General features: G+C 48.7%; 1 protein-coding gene across 2 annotated transcripts in view; it reads right to left on the minus strand.

The window, feature by feature from the left end:
- Positions 1–14,248, minus strand: part of NPTN (neuroplastin) — a 57,788-nt gene that overhangs the window by 3,388 nt on the left and 40,152 nt on the right. For both annotated transcript variants that reach the window (XM_057421131.1, XM_057421122.1), the window contains exons 5-6: positions 9,807–9,940; positions 8,305–8,578 (exon numbers count right to left, since the gene is read on the minus strand). In XM_057421131.1, the coding sequence (XP_057277114.1) occupies positions 8,305–8,578; positions 9,807–9,940 (408 nt within the window). The remainder of the gene's footprint in view (positions 1–8,304; positions 8,579–9,806; positions 9,941–14,248) is intronic.

Genomic DNA, 14,248 nt, shown 5'->3' on the forward strand with positions numbered 1-14,248 from the left:
CGTGTCTCACGGCAAAACTGTTCTTTAAAGAATTGGGAAGAACTCTGCCAATGAGTAATGTTTAACATTAGTGACCAATTGAACTTTGGGGTTTGAATTAGAAACCCCCTTGTTTTGCTCCCAAGCTGCAATATGGAAGGCAGAAGTGCATTTAAACAGCAGTACAAAAATCAATCCAAAAGGTTAACACTCCTGTAGAGGTATTTTGAGGGGACCAATTCAGGACCTGCTGGTTCTGGCACTCAGCAGTTGCTGTTCCCACCTCAGGTTGGAGGGATGTGTCACTGAAGCCTTTAAGAAACTCTCAGCAGGATTCCACAAGGGTGCTTAGTGCACATGAAGCAGGTATGGAAATTACAGTTTCAACAGTGTGGGCATCCGCATGAGCACACGCTAGGAGTAATGTCGGTCAAAGGGGACATTACTCCACCTGTACCTTCAAGGCAACGGATAGGCAAAGCCACTGCTAGCACAGACAGTGACCGGAACAGAAAATAAATACTTCAAAGAAAAGAAAGAACTAACCACAAACCAAGAGCTTTACAGCCAAAGTAACACACTAGCGACACACCAGTGTCCACAGAAGTCCATTACCAGCAACAGTACACTACCGGACAAGATACAGAGAGAACTAGGACTAGTAAGGACAACCAGACATCAATGTGCTGTTGTATATACAGTGGAGATATACAGAGACACATCAGGTACTGAAACACAAAGCACAGTAGAGTAAATCTAGAACTTCCTTCTACGAACATCTTTTGCTTCACAAAAGATCTTCAAGCCAGTTGCACTCCGGGTGGGAAGCGCCTCGGCCTGACAGCACCCTCCCTCCCTCCCCTGGTCCGGATGCTGCCGATGCCGCTCTGCACTAGCACTCGGGACCTTGGCTCTCTGACAAGCATCAGACATCTTTGAGAGTTTGTTTGGCCACACTTCAGGAATACCAAACTGCACTGGGAAGACACAAGCTCCCTCTCACTAGCAAATAACCAGTTCTCCTTCTCTGCTAAAATACTTTCATGCCTGTTGCAGCTAAGTCGTTTTGCATGCTTAAAAAACAACTCCATCACGTTTATAAAGGCTGCCATTGGGTGTTTTCCTAACAAAGAGCCAACAAAAATGCTTATTGGAACACTTAAGACTACAGGGTGGATCACCACCGCTCATCCCTCTCCCATCTATAACCTACATGGAGATAAAAGAAGCCTGAGGGAAGTTTCTCCGTGCGCTTCTCTCCCAGTCAGGCACTGAACTGCTGGCAAAGCATCCCCAGTACAGTACAGACAGAGACCGAAACCGTAGTGAAACCAGGGGGCAACGGACCAACAGAAAAACCAATACAAAAATCAGACTAAAGAAAGGTTTAAGAGAACAGCAAACTGAAAAACTCCAAATTAGTTGTGAACGTGAATGAAGAAGTTTTGAGGAAAAAAAAACAAAACCACGTGTTAACGTTATGGCTTGTGCGTTGTATAGACTGAAGCGGAGATTAAACAAACTCCAAAGCATGCAGAGCTCTCACTTACCACCAGGTTTTTAAGGGTATGATGCAATTGAAGGGGGGGAAACAAAAACAAAAACAAAAAAAAAGAAGTCATAGTAACCGACAAGCATCAACGTCACTCAACCCCTCTAAGGCAGGCGAGCTGCTCGCAGGACGGACACCCTATGGCCATAGAGCACGTCCTCCCAGTACGCTGCTGCATTCCAGCCCCTGGGGCTCCCACAGCGCTGCCAGGTGACCGTGTGTAACCCCTCCTTTTGCTGGCATTGACTTTGGGACTGGGAGGGGACCTGCAGACTCCAAAAACCCCACTGCTGATACAATACAAGAGTTAAACACCCCAACCACCTGAGCCTTCCTTGTGGGCACTGCGCTGCCTGAAACAGCCCGTTTTGGAGGGGCAAGGTTAGAATTTGCTATGGATTTAACACATCGTGTAACACGTGCAATCAACCCTTCCAGGCAAAAACCATCTGCGCGTTAAAATCGCAAGGTGATGACAAATCAGGTTTGCTTCAGCTCCTCCACTTGTATGAACTGTCTGGGAATGTAACTCGTGCTTGGGCAGTCAGGGAAGGGGGGTGGTTTGTGCTGCCACCCCCTTTCCTTCAGCCTTAATTTAGGAGGCATTTTACCTGTTGCTCAGTTCTTTTACCCCCTTTGGAAAGCTCCAGGGTTTAGTTTTAACACCAAATTCACCTCATGTAGCCTGGTGCAAGTCCAAAATGAAACATTATCGGGTCCTTCCAGCACTAAAACCCACATTTTTGCATCCAAAGGGACTCTGTGATTGGCGATTTAAAACTTGCAAAGAAACTTCCAGAGAGGAGCTGAGAGCAGCAGCTCCAGCAGCGGCTCTCACAGTGGCACATGGCACCCTCAGACCTGCCCTTACAGCTCAACAGCCAACTGGAGCGGTATTAAAATGACAATTTGGGGTCACATAAGCAAAAGGAAAAGCCAGCATTAACCCATTTAAGGTTGGCTACGCTCAAAGGCAGCATCTACCACCACAGTCCGTGTTGGCTTCGGAGCAATGCTCTTCCCTTTGCTTTCGTTAACAGGAGTGTTTTGGAGGGAGGGGGAAGAGGCAGTGAACAGAGACACTCGAGCTCCAAAAGGGAACGAAGGCAGAAGCGCATTGGAGGCTCTCTGGCCAAGATACTTACACTGGAACCCTGCTCCTCTAACATACCTAGTGCACAAAGGCCCAGAGGAGCCAGGCTGTTTGATTAGCACTGTGATACAATGATGCTGGCCCTTGGCAGCAACGTGCCTATCGGATGATTTTCTCCCCTTGAAGAGCTTTAGGCATGGGAGAGAAAGGTGCAGGTCAAGGAAAAAATAACCCCCAAATTTCACTTGTTGCAAGGCAAAACTGTTTCGGTGAAAACATTTTGTTCTTGGAATTACTTACAGTAATAGCAGGAGCAGGGAAAGTCAAGAGGGAAAAAAATCAACATTAGAAAGAATGTGGGGATATGGATGGAGCTTCTGCAGAGCCAGAGCAGAAACACACTAATGGCAAGTCTTTGTATTAAGCTGAGAAATGAGAAGGGAAGAAAGAAAAAGGACACGTTATAACCCCAGTCACCTCATGGCTTTGAACTAAAGGTCAGAGAGAATATGGATTGTCAAGTAAAAACTGTTCATATTCCTGCAGGGAATGCAGGAAGGAGTTTTTACTTTCTACTTACCCCAGAGCACACCCTTTACAACAGCATCTTTGCTAATATTGGGCTGTTGGATCCAACAAGAGAAAGAAACCCACTTTCTTTAGGAATATTTCATGTACTACATCTGGGTCACGACAGTTGATCGCTACATCTATCAGAAATAAGCAGCTTAAGCTATACCACAGAGGAATCAAAAGCTATTTGCTTCCTTTTGTTGTCAAGGGAAGCCCAAGCAACTCGCATTGAGCAAAATGCATCAGCAGTCCCCTGCTGAAACCGCTTCCCGTCAGGCATGCAGCGACGTGCCAGTGCCTCTGGCCTCCACATGCCACGGTCATGCAGCTTTCATCACCCAAAGCCATGGGAAGCTGCACGTTCTCCACCCACCCACCCCGGTTTTACACAAAACCTCTGGAATCCCTCTGGAAAACAGGGATGGGATCTGTCTATTGCTTTACCATGTGTAAAGCAGAGGATGCACAAATTCAAGCGCCATCTGCCCTCCCTTCCTCCTTCCAGCACATAATTTGGATGCAAGGGGGCTCACTGCAGTCACCTCTCCTTCCAGGAGGATGAGAATGCCCCTCATCCACAGGTACAACAGCAAGAACCTGCACCAGGCATCCCCAGTGCCACAATTTCTAGTCAGAAACACGGATTTCCTGGGTGCAAAGTCACAAATCTAAATTATGTGAAGGAGGAAACATTAGCAAAGGAGCTACTGAGCAGCCCTGTTCCATGGCACAAAAAGCAAATCCACTCCACACAGAAAGCAAGGTCCATGCAACAAAAAAGCCCCCACCCTGCAGTCAGGAAATGCCAAAGTTAAAGGAGCAGCCTCGCGCTTCCAGCATGGCATTGCTGGAAGGTAGATGGAGGTAACACCTTCTGCAAGGGCAGCAGATCCCTTGGGAAGGGGTCTTGGAACACAGAGCAGCCATTTATCCCCCCAGCCCCTGCCACCTGAGCAGCCTCCCTCTGTGGGGACACAGAAAGCTGAGAAGAGCTGCTCCAACAGAACCAGGTTACCCACCGCTCCCCCCTTCACGAGGAGCTGAGGTAGCGGGCACACTAGGACAGGTAAGTTTTAGCCTGTAGAACATGGAGCTGAGAGAGGGGGAAAGGCAATCCATTCAATTGCCTTGGTTTTGGCTGGCCAGGTGGAGTTCCCAAGCGCTCTGGAAAGCATCCCAGGCACCTTCCAGGAGAGAGGTAACGTTTCTCTCCAAGCCGTTGCATCCCCCACCAGTAACTGGGTGCTTCTGTTTGGCATCAGTTATCCAAAGTGCTTTTTGGCACTTTGTGTAAGCTCACCAAGAAGGTAGAGCCCTCAAGCCTAGCTTGAGAGGCAAGATGAGCAATTTCTGCTGTGGCACAGCTGAGCAAGGTAGAAAGGACCCCAAAGGACTCCGCCTGTTGTTATTAGCAAAGTCTGGAGCAATCCTGCTCCAGCGTTTGGCTTGGCCTGGTTTTGTCCAAGGAGCTGAGCACAGCACACCCCAAAGGACCGCCTGTAACTCGTGTAGGCTTAGCTAAGCCTGCCCTAGAAACGACATCACCTGGGTTCTGCACGAGGTGAGCGCTCAGCGTGGGCACCAGCATCTCCCAACAAGATAAATGCAGCTCAACAGCATTTCATCCCACACCATCAGCAGCCAGGCTCTGCACGGGCTGCAGGTACGCTTCTACCCTGCCAAATTCCCACTCTCAGCTATAGGAAAGCTCTGAGCGTTCTGTATACAGGGAAGGTACATTTAGCATCACTGGTTTTCTTCCCAAAGCTTTTCAAGAAGTCCTTGAAGTGCCCTGAATCAGTCACCTTTGCACTATGTCTGTGCAGAAACCCTCCCCTCCAGGGAGCCTCAACAGCACAGCCCTCAGCCAGAGGATCCTCAAGGGGAACCTGAACACGGGAGGCACCTTTCCCTCAGGTAGCATCTATGGCACCCCAGAGCACTGCAGAGGTGCAAGACTACAGGTACAAAGCTTCCACCCCAGCACTGAGGCTGGTTACTGGTAGCAGACACTGAACGTGGAGGAATGCAGAGCCTGCAGCCAGGAGGATGTGCCAAGCTGGGCGACAACGATCAACCAGGCAGTGGTCCAAAGGATCCATCCACAAACACAGCCAGGGGTTTTATGACTCCTTCTACCTGCTATTCCAGAGCAAAGGAAGAATAGCAGAGAAACCTGGGGGCTAAAGGAGGTCCGGAGTTATTCCACCACAGGAGGAGAGGGAGTGGAGTGGTGGTGAATGTGAAGGAATCTCAATGTCTAAGGAAAACATCTGGAGTGGTCCAAGGATGAAATTCACATCCCAGGAAGAGGGGCCTTCAGTGAGGAAGCGCTGCTGAGGCTGCCAGGTTTTCCCTGTGCAGCAAGAAGGCACTAACAGCTCGATCATCACTGCTGCAGCTGCTTTGTATTGAGACTGTGGCACAACCACAGCCCTCATCCTTAAAGCTTAAACACATCAAAGCCAACGCTAAAAGAGAGAATTCAGAAAACCAGCTCATAGCTGAGAGATCACGGCTGTTGCCTGATAATTTCTGTATCAAGTAATACAATATGTAGCTTAATACCTGCCCATGTTGCTGCCTCGGCTATAGGCTCACTGATGTTTCCTGCTACTGCTCACTGCAGCATGCGGAGGTGGCTGGATGATTTTGGAAGCAGGGAGTTTCAATTCCACATGATACGCACACCACTGCATTCAAATGTTAACTTTGGCATTTCATAACGAGGTATTGAGAATAAGAAAATGAAGACTAGCCCACGTAAAACATCCAAGGGTGGAGATCAGCAGATAATCCAGGGCTTCTCACAGATGCATTTGTCAAATGCCCCTACTTGTAGGGTGTTGCCCACCACGGTATCACAGAAAGCTTTAAATGCCTTTAAGGAAAATGCTAGAGTATCCAAGGGAAGGTAGGACTCAAGTCAGCCTCCAGCTGAGAAGATGTTATGCCAATCGTGTCTCTTCATCCAGGCAAACTTAATACACAGGTATTGACTGTGATATTTAGGACTGGATTTTGTCCTCCAAGAAAGTGAGCAGAGAAAACGCATGCCCATCACAGAGGTGCATCACTCTCCAAGACTCAAGCTTAGCTGCCTGTAAACTACCAGCAGACCGAGCAAGCAAATACAGGAACCTCAGTTACTTGGCTCATCATCTTGGACTCCTCCGTCAGAGATGGTGAGCCCGGACCCCTCAGGCACCCAAAGAGCAGCCAAACCAGCCAGGAAAACTTCAGCCTTTGAAACTAACAGGTAGGGACCTCTTCACCTCCAACATGTGCTTAACCGTGCCACCAGGGCAGCTGCACTGCGATCCAGTCGAGGCAAAGCCAATTTCTGTTGGCTTAAGGCCATTTGAGGCTGCCTGCAATGCTCACATTCCAACCTGGTATCTTTGGTCTGGTCCTGGGGACACCGCAGCAGATGAAATTTGGGAATGCAGGGAGCTATGAACAGCCACCAACAGAGAGGTGAGATCCTCTCCGGCCATTCAAGCCAGGCCAACGTAGCACAGCACCATGGGAGACGTGCAAGAGAAGATTCAGACTGTCCTTCTGGAAGTTTTCTGGGCTGGTTGAGAGCCACTCTGAGGACAAAGTGCTGCAGTAAACCCCTCAGCGCCTGTGAAGCTGTTAGTTATGCAGAGGAACATGCACGATGCAGCTTTTGTTGGATACACACCTAGACCAGAGTCAATGCATGCTCTGTAAGCAGTTAGTAAATGCTACTCAAGAGGTTACAATCAAAAGCCAGTTTCCTCTAGGTATGCACTACTTAAAGACAGTGTTTTGATCTGCTACAGAAGTCATCCAAGCCTCAGCCATTCTTGAAATATTAACATTTATCATCTGTTTGAGGAGATTTGGGGGTTTTTTCATTCTCTGAAACGTAGCTCAGGAACCTTGAAGTTGGTTTTGTCCAAACTTCAGAGGCAGATGCTGGGTTCAGCAGCTCCCCCAGGGCAAATGTCATGCTGTGTTAGCACACACACCTTGTGCAGCTCCACAACAACTAGTCACTGCTGCACAAGCTACAACACAGCTGCTTTTGGAAGTCATCTACCATGCTGGAGGGCTCCTCCAAGCCAGGAAGCCACTAATGACTCAGTGCTTCCCCTGTGGATCCAGCACCATGCCCTCTGTGTACTCTGAAGCGCCTGCTCCATTACTTGTTCCAACAGCGCGATGGTGTACCAGAGCTTCCCACAAGGATCACTGGGGAGGGTTTCTTGATAAAAACAGGTTCTCTTCACAAAAATGAGCAGCTTGGTGTCACATTAATGCCTGGTTCTCAATGTGCTTCTTCCAAGTACTCCTTTGAGCCTCAAACTGCCCCTTCTCCCTTGCTTTAAAGGGGAAGTTATGCAGAAACAGCTCGAAAATGAAACAGTTATTACTTGTATTTCTGTACTAAACACAGTTTAACTCATCAGTGCTACTGTTAAAGCTGATAATAAAAACCTAAGCTTTAGAAATGTAACTCAGTGGCCGTTACAATTAGATATAGTTTCCAGAGCATTACTGAAGTACAAATTCAGTTACACACCAAAATAAGAGCCCCCACTCTTCTAACATTAAAAACATGGTTTATTTCTGAAGCATCTCTGCAGTCCCAATCCCTTTAAATGTGTTTCCTTACAAAACCTGCCCAGTGTCCAATGCAGATGCCACATGGAAGAGGGAGGGCCATCAAGGATTAGCGTGTTCCTGGCTCTCTCCCTGTTCTGCCCTACACTCCTTAGGACTGGTGTTTAGGGCTTCTCAGGGCTGCTATAGCAGGGAAGAGACAGAAGCAGGAGACCCCTCATGCAACAAAAGCTTTAAAGACATGGAAATCCCTACCCCCCACCCACCAGTCTGTGATGTGCAGGATATTCAGTGTTAGGTCTTCACAGACTTTACTTGCATCCCCTGCACGTGCTGGGCTTAATCTAATGTCTGGAGAGGGAAGAGGTGAGAAAGCAAAGAGCTCAGAGCTGACCCAACTGGGCTGCTGATCCTTCCTGCCACAAAGCCCCGCTCCATCCTGCTTCCACAAGTTCACTGTGCCTTTGGTTGGGGTTTTGGTCTCCTCCTCACAAGCGGCTTTGAGCACACTTACCGTCTGGGACTTCATCCGGCCGCTTCCTTTTCTCATAGATAACTATGATGACAACGAGGATAACAATCTCTGCCAGGATGCCCAGAAAGGGCCAGAGGGGAGCCAAGTGGCTGCGGACACGCAGGATGGTTGTGACCGAGACCGAGCCGACCTGGTTGGTTGCGTTGCACTGGTACTCGCCGGGATCCTCGTTTATCTGTAGGTTTGTGATGCTGAGCTCAGTGTAGTTGTCTTTGTTTAGAATAAAGAATCTGCCCGAGGAGTTGTTGATGTCCTGATGGAAGGGGAAAGGTGGAAAAGAGCAAGAGCTTTAGCAAGTTCTGGTGCCTTTTCGTTTCTGTCATGGAAACTAGAAGAGGTTTGAGGGGTTCTTGCAAAGAGACTGGTTCGTAACGCAAGAGGAAAGCCCACCACTAGTGTTTGTCCTGGGTCTCTCACTAAAGTGAGCTGTGCTGCAAAGCCACAACAAAGAAATGCACCCAGGGCAAAGAGTACCAGGTCAGATTATTCTACGCCACATTAAGCAGGGTTTGCTAACCAGTTCAGGCCTTTGCTGTTTTTAAAAGAAACAGGCATTCTCACAGATCTGTGGTCAGGGACCTCAGGAATGTTCAGAGAAGCTCGAATTCAAGGCTCCACATTCCTTCTACATTTGAAAAGAGAATTCCAGAGTTGCTTACATGTAAAGAATTTAAAAGAGGGACAAAACTTGGACCAAGTATGGATGTGTGATCTTCCCAAAGCTTCACCTTGGATCAGCTCATCACATAGCTTCACCAGCCAGAGCAAGAAGGAAAACCTGCACCCCACCACAGGGAACTGGCAGTGCTCACTACATCACCCATATAGCACTGCCCCATTCAAATGTAAGCTCACTCTTAACACTGAACAATCAACCCCTACCTCTTACTTACTTCACATCTTTCTTCATCTATCAATCAAATTGCTACCTCTCTGGCAGATCATACAGTGATATAAAAAAAGGTGGGCTGAAGGATTTAGCAACTTCCAGCTTCTCTTCTGCTATTCCAACTGCTCGTCCAACTCTCTTGCTCACTAGATCAGTTGCTACATGGAAAAATACAATGACTTTAACACTAACAGGTATCACTGCCACATCCTCGGGTTAAATCTTAATTAAATTAAATCAAATCCAATCTTTTCCAGTAAAACAGTTTAAGAAATTTATATTCAACTGCATTTAAGTCCCATTTCCTGACTCACATCTTGCCATTTGTAGCAGACACCCTGAATATCGTCTCGTTCTGCACAGTGCTTGACTTTACCCAGCAGCAATGCAACGAGCGACTCCATTCACACCCCAGCAGAAATACCCCTTCTGCACGTGCCGCTGCTGGGAGATTCCACCTTCACTCACCAACGCTTCTGAGGAACTGTGTTTGGAGAAGGCACCCGAAATAACACAGCCCTAGCCCAAGGTGCTCGCTTCCCTCTTTACCAGGGGCTCTGGCAGGCTTTGTCCGACGTCTCCGTTCTCTTACCTCAAACACACCATTGACCTTCTTGCGCCAGACCCACTCGGGGTGCGGGAAGCCCACGGACTTGCAGTACATCAGTGCTTCCTGCCCCTCGTTCTTGTTTTCGCTCCGCTTGTGGCCAGTGATGTCGGGAATAGCTGCAAAAGGGAAGGAAAAGCTCCGTGTTTACAAGCTGCTCATTAAAGACAGAGTTATTTTAAGCCCGGAGAAGCTGAACAGAAAGTAAGTGACAAGTTCCCTGCGTGCTGTTCCTTTCCCACACTGAGCCTATGCTGCAGGAGAAAAACTGCAAGTCCCATGCGATTCCAAGCAGCCCCTCAACTGAAGAGCTGTGTCCTCCAGGTTTGGTTTGCCAGGCAAATTGATGGGCAGGGGAAAAATCTCAGCATCAGACTCGAGTTCTCTACCAAAAGCCTACAAAAGTTAAGACAGCCCAGCCCTTCCCCTGTGCAGGAAGCTGAGAAACACCTCCATCTCCCTGCCCAGCGCGCAGGAGGTCCCTGCAGTGCCTTCAGCTTTGAAAGAGCTGACAGCGATTCTGGTTACAACTTGCTCACCACGTCAGGACTTTGCACTGATACTGTCTGAACATGAACTTCGGAAAGCTGACTCAAGCGATTCTCCCCCTTGCAGCAGGATTTTGGCTTTGCTCCACAGACACACTGTGACTTTTCACGCCTGTTACGCCTTACAGCAACACTACTCCTGGGTACCTGTGATGCAGCAGAAGTCAAAATCCCTCCAGCACAGCATCCTCTCATTCAGCCTATACACAAACCCAGATATTCTAAGGAGAGTTGCAGGTGAAGCTGGGCAATTGCAAGCAAAACGCAGCCCTGAACATCAGCAGAGGGTCTTCTGAAGTCATTGAGTGATAACATCACTGCTGTTCCGCCACCTTTGTCACAGCAGCCTGGGGCAGCCTCACAAGAGATTATGCTGGATCAATGGCTGCCCGAGCTGAACCTTCGCTGAAGCAGATGGCTCCAGTGCTGTAGTGACCACCTTTAAAGCCCGGTCAGTCGCTTTCTAGCTGGCTAATGGTGTCACACGTGGCCTGCTGTGTGATCGCAGGGCACTGATCTGTTAATCCAGCCAAAGCCCAATCCCAGTGCTCCAGGAAAAGACCCCCAGGCACCAGGATGTATTACATGGGTCTGTTTGAGCAGCGCTGCCTTCGTGCCCAGCAACCCCTACACACAGGGAGGGAGCACAGCTTTGTGGCAGCTTATCTGCAGCTGCAAGCTAAAAGGGTTCAAGCAGTTGCATTTCACAGTTGCAGCAATGAAAACTGAGCAACCCATCTTGTGCAACGAGCCGGCATCAGCTGAACCTGCTCCTCCCCCAAGCTGCAGCACAACCCTTCAGGAAAGGTGTTTGGCACGTTTAAATGCTAAAGGAGTTTTCATCTTTCAAGGGCTTTCCAATGCAGAAGGCATCCCACGCCGTGCTCCTGCAAGAGTCCTTCTGGACTGAAATGCAGCTGACTGATAACTCAGAGGCAGAATTAAGCTTCTGAGTGACGGAAGAATCCTGGTTGTAAGAACACTTCAGCTGCAGCATCCCTTAGTGTGTGTGTATTCACCTGAAAGCCACCATCAGGGGAGGCTGATGGAGCCAGGCTTCTCTCAAAACAGGATTGCCAGCACACTGGGAGCTTTGCAGAAGCTGTGACCATTGAGCATGTAAAGAAGCCCATGACACACTTGCTGCTCGGAGCATTATCAACTCTTCAGCTGAATTTAAGTGAACACCTTTTCAGCAGTGAGGTGAAAAAGAGCTCATTACCTAAACAAATCCTATGGTTGTATCAGCCCGTAAGGAAGAAGGGGAAGGAAGAACTTGATCCAAGTCTACCCAAGCAAATAGCAGCTTTGCTAACATGCAATATACATGATCATCTAGGCAGAGCAAGGGATGAAGCTAGACAAATGCTGACTAATTCCAAGATGATGCTGGCCATAACCATGATATGTAAGAACAAGGCACAATGTTCTATCCATCTTTACCGGTACCTAATGATGTATTCATGCACACATCAGACAAAAATACCGAGACACATAAAACATGGCCTGAAGACACCAGATCATAATAATTCTCTGCTCTTGTGCAAAAAGAAGCTGCCAGGGAGAGAAACCGAAGCAAGCTGGACAGCACAGTCTGTACTTGCTAAATGAGCCTATACTACCTGTGCCTACAAGAGGCAATAATACCAAGAGGAAATTAAGCTTTCAGCTGAAAATCAATCAGCCTTGGGGTTGAGTGCACTGCATTACACATCCCGGATACTGAGCTCCGATATGCACCTGCAATGTCCTTTCAAACCACTGCCAGCAGCCTCCAGAGCATTTATTCCATGAGATGGTGGTTCAACAAGAAGTGAATTTCTCCTCATCACTGACTGAGAGGCTTCATCTCTTCCTTGCCAGGCCTGGAAAGCTCCCTTAGGCACGGAGCCAGCCCCAGGACCTCCCCATGGTGGTTGCTTACTTGGGGCTGATACTCAGAGACCTCACCCAGCCTAAGGAAAATGCAAGGCCGGAGGCAGCAGAGCACAAGAGACAGACGGAAGGTGGCACAGTGACAGTCCCCAGAGAGGCACTGGCGGGCTGTCAGAAGCCATCACAAATTACCCCCATTAGGAAAAGAAGAAATAGGATTCATCAGCTTAAAGCTGAAGCCCCACACAGTCTCCATCTGTCATTTGTCACTGCCACCTCCCAGCAGACAGCGGAGTCAGAGCAGAACCTGGCAGGGGAATAGGGCGCAGTGAGCGCGCTGCGGCTGGCCCACTTCTTCGCTAAAGCTGCTGACAGATAAAGAGGGAAAGCTTTCTAGGACATGTGAACTTGCACTGCACTGCAGCCTCACCCCACGCTCCCCGGCAGCCCGCAGGGAACCATGCGCCGTTAAGAGGAGGCCATCTCCCCCAGGTCACCCCAATGAGAGCACAAGTGACAAGAACACATCCTGCTCTCTCCTCCTGGGCGCAGTTCTGCTGCAGCCGGTTCCAGCTCTGCTGGGACAGGGCCTATTTCTGTCCTCGCTCCGAGGGGAGTGCCACAGGGAGTATTCATATATCCAGGGCACGATGCTAGCCAGCTTCTAGTTCTGGCTGAGACATTAATGCAGCGCTTATTCTACCCAGCTGGCTGGGTTCTGCTGTACAGACTACAATTCACGTATCACTGGCAGCTGACCTCAGATTTAGCAGCAGTGATGTTTGCCTGGGAAGCTTATCAAGTCAAGCTCCTTCTGACACCTTCCTGCTCCGGTGCCAGTAATGGATAAAGCACGGAATGAAGCAGGTTTTGTTCAGGAAGGATTTAGATTTCCCTTCAGCTTTTAAGCAGCAGAATCCACATCTCTGTTCATATCCAGCTGGCTGCCGAGACGTGGGCACAACATGCTATGTCAGCTCCGGCAGCAATGAACCCAAGCAACGGCCCCGATAAAAGGCAGCAAGGGTTTCATTCTTACGTTGTGAAACAGAGAACGTTGGAAGTTTGTTTGCCAGGGCCCATGGAAGAGCAAAAAGAGGGGCAGTTTCAATTAACTGCTCTCAAAAAAACCCCAATAAATACGGATTTAGCCATTCTGACACATCAGAGCGAACTTCTGAGAAGCATCAGTGCTTTGGCTAGCTCTAAACTGAATCACAGCAGAAAGCGGGTTTGTGCCAGAGCTTGCTTTGTCTTACTACAATGTCATTTCTTCATATCGAGGAGCTATTCAGCCCTTAATTTGCAGCTAGTTTCAGGATATGGTACCAGCATTACTAATACGTGTAACACCTCCAAACCATGGCCCAGTTAACAAAACCTCTGCAAGTTTTCCCATTAACAGACAAAATTAAAGCAAGGGCAGAAGCGCCTAAAAATATGATGGTTTATGGGTGCCCCAGTAAAAGGGCTCTGGAACCTTTCTTTTCTGTGTTGTAGTTTGTATCCCTGACTAACTTCATAGCCTGGGCAGGGAGCTGAGGCACCAAAGGTTCTGCAGGGAGAATGTGATGTGCATTTTCTGTGCAATGCCTTAGACCACTCTAAGATGCAGCTGTGCTAAGAGAGCATCTGATTTATTAATGAGTTTCTGGGCCAGTGCTGTGAAGCTGCAGCAGAGGTTTGTGAAGACAGCCAAGGGCCAGGAAACCAGGATCTTCCAAGAAATACCCACTGAAATAGCCACTCATTTCCCAGCACACTGCTTGGGCTGGAGCCAGAATGAAAGCGGGTAAGTAACATTCCAAGTGCAGGTATCACGTGTGGAACAAGAGCCCAGCTCAGCTGAGCCTGGGAGGGGATTAAAAAGCTGGTTTATATCTCTCCAAAGCAGTGACTGGGACAGGGCTGAGCACTTGCTGTCACTGGGAAACCAACACCAACTGGGGAGGATACAGGTAAAGGTGAAGTGAGCACAGAGGAGGCCATGGAGATGCTGGGATG

Source organism: Pezoporus wallicus, unplaced genomic scaffold, assembly GCF_028554395.1.
Source record: "Pezoporus wallicus isolate ANWC-B61680 ecotype Strahan unplaced genomic scaffold, APGP_CSIRO_Pwel_v1 contig_7731, whole genome shotgun sequence".
Taxonomy (NCBI): Eukaryota; Metazoa; Chordata; class Aves; order Psittaciformes; family Psittacidae; genus Pezoporus; species Pezoporus wallicus.